General features: G+C 37.6%; 1 protein-coding gene across 1 annotated transcript in view; it reads right to left on the bottom strand.

The window, feature by feature from the left end:
* The window catches only part of SYT16 (synaptotagmin 16), a 344,492-nt gene extending 335,062 nt beyond the window's left edge, over positions 1-9,430 (bottom strand). The window contains exon 1 of the mRNA XM_056810862.1: positions 8,898-9,430. Coding sequence (XP_056666840.1) covers positions 8,898-8,910 — 13 coding nt within the window. The 5' untranslated portion in view covers positions 8,911-9,430. The remainder of the gene's footprint in view (positions 1-8,897) is intronic.
* Between the last annotated feature and the right edge of the window lie 8,338 nt (positions 9,431-17,768).

Here is a 17,768-nt window from a genome sequence, read left to right as displayed (position 1 = left end):
TCAGCTCCACATGAAAATGGATGAGACCTATTGGAAACATTTCTGCTACTGTTACAGTCTCATACCAAGAGGGAGGGAGGTGTCCAAGTGGCTTAGTTACCATGTGATGTGTTATAAGCTCATCTGGGAGGTGGGAGTGATTTTTCCTGTGAAGCCTAGTAGCTTTGAAATGGATTTATTATACTTGTAACTCTTCATCTTATTATACCCTTCCACCAGAATAATCTAGATTCTTGATGACATTTTTGGATCCAAGAGGTTTTCATCAACAGTACAGAGGTTTTCTGGTTTTTCTCCTGCCACATTTTGGAATGATGGCAGTAATAGACTCTGTTAGGAATATCTCAGCTGAGGTTGAAAGATTGGCTCAAGACACAGCTCAAGCCATCTCCCAAACCACTAAAGTCATCTCTTATCTACAGGAGGAGATTGACTCTTTAGCAAAAACAGTCTTACAAAATCAACTGGCCCTCAACATGTTCATAGCCTCATCAGGAACTGCTTGTGCATTTATTAGTCAGTCTTGTTTGTGTAAATAGGTCTAGAGAACTTGTGACAAATATCCATAAACTCCAAAAACTTTTTAATGAACACAGCAAGTAGCAATAGTGACTCATGTGAATCCTAATGGTAGCTGGTGGAAACTCTCATGGTTGCAAGGAATGGGTTTGTTTGCAGTTGTCCTAAAATGGGCTCTTATAATTTTGGAAATTTTGGTACTTCTTAGAATCTGTATTAGTTGTTGTACTACTGTTTTTAAAAGGCTTTTACTTGGTGAAAAAATTATGTACACTCACATTGTGGAGCCTCACCAAGTTAAGAGGGATATAAATCTTATTTTTGAGTGAGCACCTTTTGTGTTATGCCTCTGATTGGCTAATACATTGTCACATGGACTGTGAATTATGAAATTATGATTTTTTAATAATTTTTTCTTTATATTTACAATAGGATATTTGATTTTTTCCTTTCTTTGTTCCTATCTTTGTTGATATTTGAAGTACATGAGATCAGTATTAACAGTTTTTTTTTTACTTGAAGGATAAGTTTACAGTATCTATTAGCCCTAATAACTAGGCATACTCAAAAGCTTTAAACTATGGAAACATGCCATTTATTGATAAATGTTATGGAACTTGGTTTAATGATTGTGTTTGATTCCAGGAGAAGGAGCAAAGAGCCACTATACAGTGCTAAGGAGCATAAGGTCAAAAAGGACCAAACCAATTCAAAGAGGATTGTTGAACTTCTATGCCGATATGAAAGAACTTAAACCTAGTATGAGAATCAAGGTTGTGGCACTTGTTAAGATGCATGACTCCTTGTACCACACTCCTTGTGCAGTATTCTGAGTCAAGTACTTCAGTTTGGCTATCATCCTGGCTCCCTGTATCTCTGACAGTGAAAGTACAGTCAGACCAGGGAATGATTTTTCCCATTTGCTGCTAAAACCTAGTCCCTTCTCTCTTATAGTTTGGCAATTTTCTGTAGTCCTGGTTGCAAATGGGTAAAGTGCTGTGTTGCTGCTATTGTCCTACAGGCTTAGAGGACATAAGTCACTTTAATTGGGCCTTGCTACTGATTCAAGAACCTGTTACAGGTTTATTTTTTACTCTGAATTTTATATATGTAATATTTTTATTTTTATCATTTCTGTACTTATTATTTTTATACAGAACTTAATTTTTGCTCTTTTATTTGGGATTTGTGAAGAGTTTTTTTTTCTTTTGAATATTGTTTCATACACCTCATAACTCAGCAATGTATCCCAGGGTGATTCTGGTGTTGGTCAACATTCTCCCCCTGGGGGATTGTGTAAATATTCTAAAATCCAAGATTTTAAATTTTTTTGGAGAAATTTCAGGAAAAGAAATTTGCCAACATCTTGAATCAAAAAAATGGATCCTTTTGGAGAAGTCACACACTGCATCAAAAAAATCCAGAATGAACTTTGGGATATAAAGAACTGAACTGAAGGGGGTTGAACATATTTATTTTAAATGTAAACTCTTATGCCAAAGGGGACTGCCCCCTAATTGGCATTTTGTCAATGCATCTATTGATCAGTTTTTATATTTTTCTTCTCATATCTCTTGTCTCTAACTATTGTAATTTCCTCTTAGAAAGTGCAATATTGTATGTGTCTTTAGCTAGAAGATATATAGAGATATAAAATTGTTATGTTTAAATGATCCATTGGGGAGACTGGTATCCCAAAGGATCAGAGGGGATGGGGGGGGTCTTATCCCCTCCCCCTCCTAGAGGGACAACTTCTACATTAACATTTTTCAAATACCAAGTTACACCAGGGTTTATATCTGTGGACATCCTGAACGTCAATAAAAGAAAGGGGCAGAGATCACCTGAGGGTTTTTTGAGTGAACGGCTGGCTGGGAGACAGGTGAGGCTAATAGAGAAATATGCCTATAGAATAGAACATGTGGTCTGAGAACTTAGAGTAAGAATGATATTTAACTCTGTGCTTATCTACCTTTTCTATTAATAAACTTTATGAAAAATAATATCTAGTAGAGATATATTAAATTTTAATTATAACAATATAATCAGAAGGAGGTATAACTCAGTTGTCTGAGACAAAGCCGAATATGATGCTGTGTGCCTAAATGAGGGAATATGCTAGAAAGACACAGGGCCCAGAGAAGAAACAGAAGACTCTCCTTAAGCTGGGGACTTAAAAGTTGGGTGGAGGTAGTTTGAAGAGTGCTAGGGTCCTATCTATCAGTTTCCCTTATTCCCTTTATTAAAATAAAATTTGTTTCCATAAGCCAAGGAATTTTGTGCTTAACTGGCCCTGGGAAGTTCCTAAGTGGGTTGTAACATCTAATATCCCTCTAGGACAGTTCCCCATTACATGGTGTTGGTATGATATATATAAATATAAATATAAATATAAATATAAATAAATACATATATGGAAATGAAGAAGTTAAGGAATGTCTTTAATATCACAATGTTAATCAAAACTAATTTTTTTGTGTGTATGCCAGGAGAATTAATATATTCCTTTCAAATTAAACAATACTAGAACTTCCCTAAATTCTCTCTCCCCACCAGAAAGGATTAGCATCTGAAAACACATGCCAAGATATAATGTGAAATGACAAAAAGTCACCATATAGGTTACAAAAAAAAAAATGAACTTTTCAAGTTTTCGTGTAGCTAAATCACTCCATCTCCCTGAAGATGACCATTGGGCTCTTTCCCTTCTCATGGGAGTTTCCAGCACTTTCTTAAGAAGCCTTCAGTAATCTACATGGTCTTGCCCAATCCCCTACAGAGAAATATGGGAAATAGGAAGGCAGAGGGAAAGAGAGTGGAAAGACCATTCTATCTCACCTAACAGGAAATACAAAGCTCAGGAACAATCAGTTAGTCCATAAGCAGTTGTTAAATACCTACCACATTCCAGGCTCTGTAGTAAGGACACAAAAAGGCAAAGACAGTCCCTGTCATTAAGGAACTTAAAATCAAATGGGAGAGCACACATGCAAATGGATATGTATCATCAAGCTATCTACAGAATAAATAGGAAATAATTAACAGAAGGAAGGCAACAGAATCAAGAGGGGTTAGGGAAGGCTTCCTACAGAAAAGGGGATTTTAGTTGAACTTGAAGGCAGCCAAGGGGCAGCAAAGAGGAGAAAAAGGAGACAAGAAGGATGACCAGAGAAAATGCTCAGATCTGTGAAGCCGAATGTCTTCTTCATTAAACAACAACAAGGAGGCTGGTGTCACTGGATTGAAAAATATAATTAAAGGGTAAGAAGACTAGAAAGATGGGAGGATGGGGTGGCCTAGGTTATAAAGGGTTTTGAACACTAAATAGAGGATTTTGCATTTAATCTTGGGAGTTATTGGAGTTCACTGAGAGTAGAAGTTTCATAGCCATACCTGCCCTTTGGGAAAATCACTTTGGTAGCTGAGTGGAGAATAGACTAGAGTGGGGAGAAACTATTGAGCAGGCTACAGTCCAGGCACAAGATGATGAGGATGTACACCTGGGTAGTGGCAGTGTCAAAGAAAAGAAGGGAGAATTATTGGAGAGAAGAAAAAATGAGATCCATAGGTTTGGGCAAAAAGTAGATAAGGGGATGAGATAGAAGAAGGATGTGAGGATGCCAACTAGGTTGTGTATCATTAATGGAGCCCTTGACAATAACAAAAGAGTATAGAAAGGGGTTGGGGAGAGCTTTAAGGGGAAAAGATAATGAGTTCAGTTTGGGACATTTTTAGTTTAAGATGTCTATTGGACATATTGTTTACAAGAAACACATTTGAAATATAAAGACAAAATTAAAATGAGGAGCTAGAACAAAATATATTTTGCTACAGATAATTTTTTAAAAGCAGGAGTAGCAATCATAATGTCAGACAAGGCAATAGCAGAATAATAACTAAAAATAATCACCAGTATTTATATAGCAATCTAAGGTTAGCAAAATGCTCTATGAACATCAACTCATTTTATCCTGGCAATAACCATGAGAGATAAGTGGTCTTACTATTTCCATTTTAAAGATGAGACAACAGAGGAAGACAGAGGTTAAGTAATTTGCCCAAGATCACTTCTAGTAAGAAGATTTGACACTGGTCAGAGAGAGTACAAGGAAAATTACATTATGATACTAGGAACCATTGATAATGAAACAATATAAATTACTTTGAATATATCCATTGGAAAAAAATAAAAAAAATAACAGAAATAAGCAGATAATTCCTTAGTATGGTAAGTATCTAAAACTATGAGTTAATATTATTTCTAATAGAAGACAGTAAAGGATAGTGTTTTTAAACCCTTAGCTGAATTGAAATTATCATATATATTTTTAATCCAAGCTATAAGGGGGCAGCTCAGTGGCTTAGAGGATTGAGAGCCAGACCTAGGAACTAGATATCCTAAATTCAAATTTGGCCTCAGATACTTCTTAGCTGTGTGCCCCTGGGCAAGTCACTTAACCCCCATTGCCTAGCCCTTACCTCTCTTTGGCCTTGGAACCAATACACAGTATTGATTCTAAAACTCAGGGTAAGAGTTTTTTAAAAAATTAAAATAAATACAAGCTACAATAAAGACTCATGGTTTCACATGTAATTCTAATCTTCCTCTTCTTTTTATGTGAAAATGTTCATGTTTAATGGTATTTGTCAAGTTCAGAATTTAAAAATTAAAATAAGCAGACAAAAGTGACTAAAAATATATATCCAAAAAGTAACCTATTACGGTAATGTTATAACTGGAAGTGAAGGATGTGAGAGGAAAAAGACTTATTAAAAGCAAAAAAAATTATTAGTACTTGTTACCAGGGAACACATGGAGTTCAAATGCTTCAAGAAACATTACAATAGAGATAACTGTCATTCTTCCCATTTACTGATCCCTTTTCTTTTGCCTTTTCTTTCCATTTTTTTTCATCTCAATAAAGATGTCAGAAACTGTCAAATATCTCAAATGAAGAGATAATTCTTGCAAATTATACAGAAATTTTGATTGATAAGCGGAACATTTGTTACAAATTCAGTTTCTACCCTTGAACTTGGTCTTGAATAACTCAATATAGAATATATAAATATAATCTTGCCAATGTAATTCCTTTGTTAGCATAAGTTGCCATCAAAATATTTTAAGTACATATAGCAGAAGGTTGACAAGGGAATCTCTTGATCAATTTAATCCCCTAATATATTTGATGAAATTACTGGTCATAGATATTTGTCAGAAAGGGGTATTTCTTGAGGTACTGGGCATACATCCTGGTTTGGTTCTTTAGGAAGACAAAGCTACTAATTAGGTTTGCATGGAAATGGCTGCTGCCTGAGGCAAAAAGGGCTACCCTTAGCCTGTTGTCTTTTTTTTTTTTAAGTAGAAATTATTCCACATTTTCTCACTCTTTTTGAATTCTTTGCTTTTAAGAACATATCCAGGAGCAGTGAGGCAGCTCATGGATACTGTTGGATAGAGTAAGGCCTAGAGATGAAAGGTCACAGGTTCAAATTTGACTTTAGACACTTCCTAGCTGTGTGACCCTGGGCAAGTCACTTAACCCCAATTACCTAGCCCTTTCCACTTGTAACTCATACTTGGTATCAATTTTAAACAGAAGGTAAGAATTAGGAAAAACAATAAAAGAACATATCCAAACTCTGCTCTTCCTCAGAATTCTCTCCTCTTCTCTACCTTGTGACAGTACAAGCACCTATCAGGAAAAACATTGCTTCCTAAGGGTAACCTGAGTCACAGTTTGTGATTGTATTCTGTATTCCTCCCCAGGCATTGGACAATAAGTGGTGAAACTAACAAGTAGAGTAATTCTAGTGAACTGAAGAATTCAGAATTCTGGGGGAAAAAACTCCATTCCTGAAGGGAAAAAATACCATCACCAGTAAGATTTTATGGTGGAAGGACTAAAGAAATCCCAAGCACATAAAATGGATTAGAATGCTGAGCTTGGAGTCAGGTGGAGCTGTAGTCAAATCTTCCACAGATACTTTCTACCTTTGTGACCCTGGGCAAATCAAAGGCTAGTTGACTGACAGACACTCTTGCCCCCAGTTTCCTCATCTCTAAAATGAGAGGATTGAATTCTATGGCCTCTTGGGTTCTTTCCAAATCTAAATCTATGCCCTATGATCTTCTGAACAACAAGCAGAACCTCAGTGGGAAAATGGCTTTGACACAATGACTACAAAAGCAATTAGAAGAAATGACAAATGAGTTTTAAAAAAAAACCACTATAAATGAAATTAGAGTTCAGGAGGAAATTTTCAGGGGGAAAAAGTATAAATAGATTAAAGAAGAAAGTGGCAAATCTTATCCAAGTAACAGATTCCCTAGAAATTATTCAAACCCTCCAAAGGAAAAAGAAAAAATTCTTTTTGATAGAATAAAGAACTTTCAAACATTCTTTCTGAAGGCCAGAGATGAGTAAATGCAAATACAGGAGGCAAGAGAAACCTAGAAAAGTAAATGCACTTGAGCAATAGGCAAAGGTCTAAACAATGATGAAGCATATGTATTCTAATAAAGGGAGAAATTTAAGGGTCCCTTCAAGATTCCAATGTTTTCAAGAGTCACAAAAGGACTTAAACAAACATAGGGAACAAGTGTGATTTTGCTCTTTTTGCTGCTTTTAAGATGGAGGGGGGGAGCAAGGGGAAAAGAAACACTTTAGAGAAGAATTGAGTAAGAAACAAGAGGAATTTACTTTTTTTCATAACTGGAATTCAGGGAAAGATAATAAAAATATGTAGGACAAGCTGAAGAGAGTGGCATTCTGATAACCTTGTTCTTGTCTGAACTAGATAAACTGGGGACACACAAAAATATACAATTTGATGTAGAAATACATAAATCCAACAGGAAAACAAGGAAAAAGTAGAAAAGAGACAGTATATTAAAAGCAGGGTCACTTCAAAATCAAACTCCAACTTCAGAGGGTTGATTGTAAAGGGGAACTAAAAAAGGAGAAAGAATGTGTAAGAACCAGAGATTGAGGTATGGATAAAGAAAAGAAGACAACAAAACAATAGATATAGAATTCTTGAATTAAAGATTACTAGTCTTGGTCAGATTTTTTCTCTTTCTCAACTTCCTACTTTGTAAAGATGAGGTAAGAAGGGGATAAAAAAGGAAATCTTAACTATAAAGTGAATCTAGATAAACTCATCCATAAAAAAAGAAAGAAAAGTGTGGCAGAATGCACAATAATTTTCCAAAAGGTCTTCCTTGAGCCTTGAATTGAGTAACAACCATCCCTTAAGGACCTTCACAGAAGAACAACCCTGATTGGTCTCTTTATGGTCTGATCTATGTAAATAAATACATAAATTTATGTAAATATAAATCTCAATAAATAGAGATTCTTGGTTTCTAGGTAAATTGCATATTAAAATCAGATCTGAGTTAGTGTTTTATCCCCAACTGAAGCACAAGCATCTTAAAGAGCAAGATTCAATGACTGTTTCACCTTCATCTATGCCCAATAGTTAGCTGGGGGCTCTGCTCACAGTGGACTCTTGAAATATGTTTCTTGTGTGTATGAATGCATAGAGGCAAAGGGAATTCATCATAAGCTTTTAACTTAGAAGGGTGCATAAATGTAATAATATTTCCAAACCTCTGAGTTAACAATCAATGGCTAAAGTGACAATGGTGTCTTTGGGGCACAGTGTCCTCGTCCTCCATTTAATAGTTCATCGCTGTTTCTACTCACTACACTATTAATCATTTCCATGCTGCAACAAGATCCTAGCTTTGGGGAAAATATTTTAGCATTTGGGTCAGGCAAGGCTCAAAGTTGTTACCCTTTTAATTGTTTTTTAGTTAATTAAAAAAATAAAAGATAGAGAATGAACCCAGGCAGGAACTCTCTGTGGCCAAGACAAATCTCAAACCAAAAACATAAGATAGGAGGGCCTCCGGGGATCCGCCACTCAGAGAGACTGTAGCTTCTCCACCTGACCAACCAGAATATGTGTCCAACGCCAGCAAGCCACTTCTACTTCACCAGGGAAAGCATCAGACAATTTCGAAGCACCATTCCTACACACACACACACACACACACACACACACACACACACACACACACACCAAAGAACTGAGCACCATCCCACACTCCAAAGCAACTGGGCCAGAACAGCCTCAGTGATACAGAGATGCAGTGCCAAACACTGGTTGCCAGGGAGGCGGCACATCTCTCGCTCGCTTCCCAGCTCCTAGAGGCAGAAAGACAGATGGGGAGCTGGAGGCAAATGGGGGAAGGGACCAATGGAGAGATTTGTCTTTAAGACTAAACTGGGGAGACCGGCCCCAAGGCATCTCAACCAATTTACTCCGATCACTCCCCAACCCCGACTCTGCGTTATCAGGGGACTTACTGTCAGTAGCCATGGCTTGCCCCGCAAGGGGCTTTATCGCAGCGCTGGCTTCTCACAGAGCTCCAGGGCCGGTCGAGTCCGTGCGCCACGCGCTCTCCTTCCCAGGTCTTTGGGCCACTGCCGAGCGCCAGGCAGCGCTCGGGTTTAGTCCCGCTCTGTCAAGAGGCGGCCGCTGCAGCCGTGGTTTCCCCCTGGTGTGGCAGGTGCTGGAGGAAGCGGCAGTGGTCAGAAGCGGAGCTGACCCCGAAGATGCCGCCAGACACCTCACCCGGTTAGCCCAGTGAGGGATCTGTCTCTCCAGTTTCGCAGCATCTCTCCTCCTTTCATCCTCTTCGTCCCCTCCCCCCGCCCCCAAACAATGCAACAACTGGGAGATTCTTCAGGGCTTTTTTGGCCCTAGAATTTCTGAGGATGCTTCCTCGGCTTTGTGCTTATTTCTAGCGTTCTAAATCCTTCGAAATCCTGCTCAGAAGAAGTTGCACGGCTTTTGCCTGAGTCGACCCAAAATACAAGAGCATGCATGTAGAATTGTGACTGGTCATTCCATGGATCAGAGCTCTTTAGTCATTCCAGGTTGTTTGTCTTTACAATGTTGTAGCTGTGTAATTGTTCCCCAGGTTCTGCTCATTGGACACTGCATCAGTTCATACAAATCTCCCCAGATCTCTCCTTCCCTTTCCTCATTTCTTATAGTACAATATTCTCTCATGACACTGAGATGGCATTTGTTCATCCATTTCCTTGATGGATGTCTGCCACCTGAATTTCCAAGGCTTTGCCGCTACAAAAACCCTACTGTGCCTATTTTGGGGGGTCAAGTGGATCTTTCTCTTCCTTATTTGATATTTTTGAGGTGGAAGCCTAGTAGAAGTATCACTGGGTCAACAGGTGGGCACAGTTTAGTGAGATTCTTTTTTTGTAGATCTATTTTATGAACCTTTAAACAGCTTTTGGGCTCTTAAGTTTCCTGGATGAGTTATCTACTTTCCTCTAAGTTGTGAAGCTCAGAAACCAAATTTAGTAATCTAATAAAGACTGGATCAGAGGTCATCTTGATGGTGTATTTTAATTTAAAATCTAAGAATTTTTTATTTTTTTGTTTGAGATTGTATTTTTATAAAAATCCAAGAATTTTGATTTTTTGTTTAAGATTGTACTTTTATAAAAATTCAAGATTTTGAATTTTGTTCGAGAAAAGATCTTCAAGAAAGAGGCTTGCTAACTCCTAAATCGAGAGAATGAACTGTTGCAGAAAGATGCCAGAAAACCTACACTTCATCAGGAAGATCAAGAACGAACTTTGGATATGATTGATTGAACTGAACTTTGATTGAACATTTATTGTAAATGTACACATTTATGCCAAAAGGGACTGCCCCTAATTTGGCTTTCTGTCAATGCACCTAGCAAAACATTGGTTTTGCTTTCTTTTCTTTTCTATTTCCTCCCTCACTATTCTAATTCCTCTTAGAAATTTGAATATCGTGTATATCTATAGTTAGAAGTGCATTTAGGATTACAAATTGATTATGTTAAATGATCAATGAGGAGACTAGTCTCCCAATGATCATCAGGGGGATTGTAAATCTTGAAATTTCTCAGACTTGTGAATGTTAAAAAATTTCCACATTGAGGAATCCTCCATTGGAACAAATTCCCTACTGGAAACATTCCCCATTTTGATGTGAGAACTCACCAGGATCAGAAATGGGAGGCCCTCTACTCCACCTGTACTTAAGACTGCTTTAGGGGAGAAAACTCCTTGCTAAACAATGAAAGTACTTGGACCCATGCTTATAATAAGGCAAGGAGTTCTTTGAGCCATGCCTGTTTTTTAGAATTGATACAATGGGATGCTAGGTACCTAAAAAGGTCAGGCAGGTTTTCTCTTAATGAGATTAGTCGCCTCAGCTGTGTTTTCTCTGGTTCAGACTTACTGAGGGGATTAGTCGACTTAGCTGGAATTCAGATGGGCTATCTTTTAGAAAACATCTATGGTGATTAGTAGATGGAAGAACTTAGGGGAGGTGACATAGGAAAAAAAAAACCCTATATAAGAAAAGGAATTTCTGGAGCAAGGGAGGCTTGGAGATCCTTAGATCCTTGGAGAGAGATTCCTTGGAGGTAGAGGCTTGGAGATCCTTGGAGATAGATCCTAGGAGATGGATCCTTTTGAAGGAGGCCCTTTGAAGAGCTCTTGAGAAGAAGTCCCTTGGGAGGCTGACTCTGGCTGGAAATCCCTCTGGGGAGACTCTGTTCCCCAGACATCCTTGCTTAAGACAAACCTTGTGGTGAGTGATAAAAGAAAAACTGACTGATCTTTCTCTCTTAAGACTCAGGTCTAGGCCATGTTGGCTTAAGGCCCTTCATACTTATTCCTTTCTTACTCTTTCTGTCTTTCTTTGATTACTCATTGTATTATTAATTAAAATCTCTATAAAACCCAGTTGACTTGGGTATTTGAATAATTGGGAATATTTCCCTGGTGACCACCTTATATTTGATTTAAAAACCAAGACACTGTAGTGAAACATATTTTCTGTGGTCAAATTTACTCACCCTCTCTTATATCTATCATAATTTATATCTTCCGCCATTTTAACTCACTACAGTTTACAACATCAACCATTTTAATTATAACAATTTATGGCTCAACCATTTTAACTATAACAGTTTAATTTATATCTACAAATATTTTAATCACTAAAGTTTATCCCTCACCAATTTTAATTATTACAGTTTAAGCCATATACTATTTTAATTATAACAATAGGAAACATATCTCATTACACTATATATAATATATGTATGTATATGTATATATTATGTGTATGTGTGTATATATATACACATTATTCTCCTAGTGATGTAGCCTAGCATCGTTCTTGCTGTTTTAACCAAATTAATAATGTTAACAATCAAGAAATTCTAGGCTAATGATATAATGATATATAAAAGCAAATAATCTAGGCATTGTGAATATCAGATAAGCAAGAGTCTCTACAAAGATCTGAATTTTTATTGTTCATATAAATGCTAAATATATCATAGCAATGAAAGTATTGATGAAAACATAAATATTAAAAATACACTTTTTATTGAATTGAACATTTATTAAAGCGCCAACAGGATCTGTTCTTCAGATCAGACTATAGTCTCAGTAAGAAATTATAGGGAATTGGGAAATTCATGGATAACTCATAAATAACTTGCACCTTTAAATCATCAAAGATAAAATATTGTTTTAGTGTATTTCTAGTGAAACCACATTTCAAAGTTCCATTTTCCAGAACACTCCACTCTCCCAGTACAGGCAAATAAAATGTCAAGTTGGAAAGAGATACTTAGAACACACATGGAAAGATTCTGAGGGATAAATTAATTCTTTAGCAGTGAGCTAAAGGTATAAGCCTTGAATTTTTAAAAATAGAGTTATAGTGATATACACATTGTGGATTCACATTAATAAAAAGAATTCCTTTAAACACTGCTATATGAATCAATAATCTTAGTTTCCTTGTCTTATAGATATTATAGGGTTTGTGCTTAACATAATAACAAAAGTTATTTTGAAATTCAATATTTTTGTCTTTGCATTTTTAAAGGACTTAATATATGGTCATAGAGACTGAGTTTGCTATCCAAGGCCAAACTAGCTCAGTTCAGAGAAGTCATTCAAAAGTAAGTTGGCCTCTGGATGCCTTGGCCCCAGCAACACATGAAACAAAGAAAGATGAACAATGGCCCTTGAGTGGCCTGCTTTCTAATTCCACAATGATAATGATTGAACAGTGGAAGAGGCCATTTTTAGACAATCTATAGGTATTATCTTCTTATGGATACTCTTAATATTTATTATGGATATTCTAAATATAGAGCATGGATAGAGTGCTAGACCTGGTGTCGGAAAGATCCATCTTCCTGATTTCAAATCTGGCCTCAGACTCTTACTAACTGTATGACTTTGGGTAAGTCATTTAACCCTGTTTGCCTCAGTTCCCTCACCTGCAAAATGAGCCGAAGAAGGAAATGGTAAACCATTCTAGCATCTTTTGCCAAGAAAAACCCCAAATGGGGTTACTGAGAGTAACTGAACAAGAACATGAATATTATTTCATTATGTATACTTTTAAGTATGAGATTTTTGTCCAATAAGAAACAAATAGCATATTATTGGATGAAGTGAATCATGTCAATATTGATATTTTATTATTTTGATGGTTCTATAAGCCATCGGTATAAGTACCTTCTTCAACAAAACAATTAATAAATACTCCATTCTCCCATCCTGGACATCTCTTATTAATGACCTTCCAGTAATCCTCCACATGGACTATCCCAAACATGATGGGGTCTTCTTCTAGAACTCTTGACAATGAATGGTTATCAGGAGGAGATTGTAGGCTATTCCTCATTCTTGCCACAGTTATTTATCTCTTAGACAACAATGTTTACAATGCTTTCTTTGTGTGTGCAATTTTCACTAGTAACAATTTGTAGCCTTTTCCCACTCACTATGTGCCTCTCGTCCTTTGGATAACATTCAATTTTAAGTCTTGGGAAATTATTGAAGTTCATGGCACACAAATAGCTAGCACCACTAGAAGAATATTATTGTTAAGAAGATGGGCTTTCAATGCAAATGTGTTTTGCTTAACTACACATTTCTAAGCAAGGTTTTCTTTTTCTTTTATTTTTATTCATATGGTGAGAAGGGAAATTGGGAGGGCAGAATTTTACTGACTGAGATAGATATATTATTTTTAAAAGATGGGCCTTTATTTCAAGGGAGAAACTTAAGATCATCAAAAAAAAAAGCAATGTGCAATTTCCCAAAAACTATCCTAGTCTATTCTTCTCCAACTATGGATCCATATGCATTGTATTGCAAGAAATTTGTCCAATTTGCAATAAAAGATGAGGCAGAGATCTCAGCCAATAACTAATCACATTTTTCTTTGAAGTGTAATGATGGGTGCATAAAGGATTTTTGGAACCCTGACATCAGGCTGAGGCAGAGTCAGCACTGATTGGAGAACAAAGGATTCTGGGAAAGGAAACTGACCTGGGGAAGTTCTAAGGAGCTTCTGGGGACTTCCGAGCTGAGTCTGTGACCTGCGAAGACCTATTTCTGAGGCTGGGGATTTCATTGAAATCCACCTGAGAGAATCCTGTTCCTATATTCAAGCTTCCTGGAGATCTTTCTTCAATCAGACATCTCCAACCACCTCTAAACTGAGAAGATCCCTCAAACCCCTAAGTAGGGCTGTGGATTCACAGTAAGGAGATCCCAGCTCCCTTGCCCTTTCCTGACTTCTTGCACCTATTCTTTTTGTAGTCTCTTAGGTCAAATAGATATATTAATTAATAGAGGGATTATTTAGCTAGAACAGGTCAGTGAAACTTGAATGGGCGAGGCTCACGCTATTTAGGCCAGAGAACACATATAGCACAACAGGGTAACCAATCCCCTCCTTTCTTTACCCAGTTTACCTAAGATCCTTCATGAAAACCTTTATAAAGCAGTCAGATTTTGGCTAAGCCTCTTGATATAGTTTTAAAGGGTATATGATACAAGAACAATAGAAAGTCATTTGAGCCAAGACCCTCTGAGGCAAAGCCCCTGCTGGGGTCTGCCTCTAGATCCTCTCTGTGGGAGAACTGAGGACATCCTTAGGTTTAGTTAGTAGGGGAAGCCTGTCTTCAATTCCCCTCCAGCAATTTCCTCAGGGAACCGAGTGCTGCAACTGACAGCTGCCTCCCTCAGGGAGGAGAGAGGATAACAGAAGTTAGCTCCAGTCAAGCTTTGGTTATCACTCTCATATACTGATCCTGCTCCAGTAACTCTCCCTGTACTCCATTGATACACCGTCACAATCAGTGGAGGGAATCTTTATTTTTACATCAAGGAACTATTATTTTTACAGAAGTTTTGCTTTTAGCTGTTTCAGCTTTGTTGTCTTGTGAGTTTTCATCTTGATCTTCTATGTCACCCTAGAAATTAAAATGGTCAAATTAACATTTTTGTAATTTATTAATTTTTCCAGCTTGTTTCTTGATTTTTAACTTAATGTTAAAGTTAGACTCTGCATCTGGTGCATAAACTGTCCCAGACTTCAAGTTTTTCATGCTGCTATTTTCAGAGATAGTTCTGTGGGTTTGTAAATTTTTAGTTCTTTCAAAGCAATATGATCTAGGGAAAGGTGTGATCATTGTTCTGACCTGAGTTACCACAAGCATTCTTCTCTACCCTGGAATTGTGACCAGGGCCTCTCCTTCTCTGAGACCCCAAATGCTCTTACTTCTTCTGCCTCTGGAAATATAACTCAGCTCTTTGCTCTCTTGCAGCTGTAAGCATTAGTGCTCCTTTCTTCCCTGAACCTGAGACCAAGGCTTCTGCTCCCTTATGAATGAATGCAAGCTTTCTTCCTTGTCATGAAACTGTGACCCAGAACTGTATATGGGCAATGCAATAAGGTCTTGCATCTACAGCCAGCAGAAGGTCCCCTGCAATCTCCTCTGACCAGTTGTTGGAGACCCACTATTGTCTATGGGGTGAGAGTTCCTGCAGCTGGAAATTTATTTCCCCCTGACCTTTTCTTGATTCTACTGCTTCAGAATTTGATTTGAGGTTGTTTTTTTTTTTTAAGTTGTTTGGAGGAAATTTGGGAGAGTTCAGTTGAGTCCCTCACTTTATTCCACCATCTTCTATTCTATCTCCCTTTGAGTTACACAATGACACCCTCATATAACATGTAGGAGCCTGCCCTAGCTATATGGCAACAAACAACTGTCTTAGTGACCACCTGGTTTTTAACATGAAACAAAGTACAAATATGAGGGATGATTTTTTTTTTTGCCAATGGTGTTCCCCAGTATCATGTAGTCAATCTAGCATGTCTAATAGGTCCTGAGGTCATATAGATGGTATGTGGATGATATTGTGTTGACTAGGATAGGCAGAGTATGGCAAAGTCTCCTAAGCGAGATCCCTAACTAATGAAAAAATTTGATTTAACTATTTTTTCACGAAAACCCAAGCAAATGAAGAAATTCTATTGTCCAGAAGACAATACAGAATTGGATAAGACAGCTTCTAGATTTGGTTTATCAGTATCCTATGAGAAATAATTTGACCCCCTACTCTATTTTAAGTAGACTCTTGCCCATCTTAAATGAATAATTTTATCCCTGTGATTAGTTCTAAACAGTACTCTCTAGTTTACTGTGATTCCAAAGGGATGATGATTAGTTACTTATTAATAACAAACAATAATCAGAAGCAGCTAATTATAGTTCATAGTTGAATAGTTTCTAAAAAATAAGTCTTTCCTCTCAGAAAACTCTATGTTAAACTCTTTGACAGCATAGCTTTGCAGAGGTCTTCACCCGGAAGCCACATGCCTCGGTGGAAAGCCCCATGATGCATCAAGAGCCCTCTCAGCCTGTATTGCTTCGCTCATGACCCACGTTAGGCAGACATGGATGCCTAGACGAGAGAATTGGTCTAATACCAAATATTATATATTGGACTAAGCATGGCTGTCCTGGACATGTCGTTAGAGAGGATTTCTTAAAGGTGGGATGTATGGGCTGGTTGCTATATGCCTACCTTATCGTTTAGTAGCAATGTGACCAAGGGATGTACCAAGAATTTGGAGTCCACCAATGAGACAAAGCACTGATGTCTGACACATAAGGATGCAGCTGGGCACTGAAGGGAATAAAAGCAGTGCTCTCAAGAAGGTAGGGGTCTCAGACTGTGAGGAAGTTCTGGGATTCTAGTTCTGGAGGAAGCTAGGTCCCTCTAATAAATAGTTATTGGCTGAGATAGAGAAAGAGAGAGAGAGAGAGAGACCCAAGATAAAGTTTCCTTAAGTCTCTAAAGTAGCAAGCTACAGAGATGAACAAGGAGACTGCCAGTTCTTCTTGTGACCATTTCTCCCCAGAGTCTTATCTTCTATCTTCTTTCTGGAAGATGGAAATCAAAGTACCTGAAGCAACTTGAAGATACTTGAAGACAAAAGAAATGAAAACCTCTGTTTTCTCCTATTCTTATCAATTCTATCTCATTCCATCTCACTCAGGGCAGAGCATTCCTCTCTAGTAAGAAGAGTCCCCTACTCATAGTTTTGGGGACTAGGATTATATCTTTCAATGAATCTTGTATAATAAAAAACTGCCATACCCATTTATCTCTTAGTAAAGAAAATCATTCTGGAATGCAGTCATAGGGTAAGCCTGAAACTACCTTATCATCAGTGGAAATATTCAAATATCTTCCTAACTACAGTTCTCATTTTCTTCTCATTGCTCTGGTATCATAGGGATTCAGTGCAACCTCTGGGTCAAGGCCCCACATTTCCAAGCTATAAACCACTGGTCTCCAATCCCTTTCACATATGCAGACCCCAATTCAATTAACTGACTGTTGGCCTTCCCTGCAGTTTGTTCACTGCACACATAATACACATAGCTGAACATTCTTGTTCTAGATACCTAATATATTGATCCAATTTACTTCCAGACTTCTTACACTAGTTCAGCTTCTACAGGATGACCAATAACCTGGGAATGCTGAACCTGATGCTCTCAATATTTCCTCTATTATCCACTGAGTTATTCATTGAAAGGACTCTCCAAAAGAAGCAAAAGAACCCTAGCAATCACAAATTATTGGGAGGCATTTAGCCATCCAATCATCCCACCCTTCAGATTTGCAATGCCCTTCCCTCGCCTTAGCCATAATGGGAGGCCCTAGGCAATCTTGTCCCACATATGAGCATAATGCTAACACACATTCAATTGGTTCAATTTGGGGATGAAATAAGTCATTGAACACTTAAAAGGAGACTTACTTTGCCCCAACAC

Source organism: Monodelphis domestica, chromosome 1 (assembly GCF_027887165.1).
Source record: "Monodelphis domestica isolate mMonDom1 chromosome 1, mMonDom1.pri, whole genome shotgun sequence".
NCBI classification, from domain to species: domain Eukaryota; kingdom Metazoa; phylum Chordata; class Mammalia; order Didelphimorphia; family Didelphidae; genus Monodelphis; species Monodelphis domestica.
Note: the sequence above shows the minus strand (reverse complement) of the source record. Positions and strands in the feature narration are given on the sequence as shown.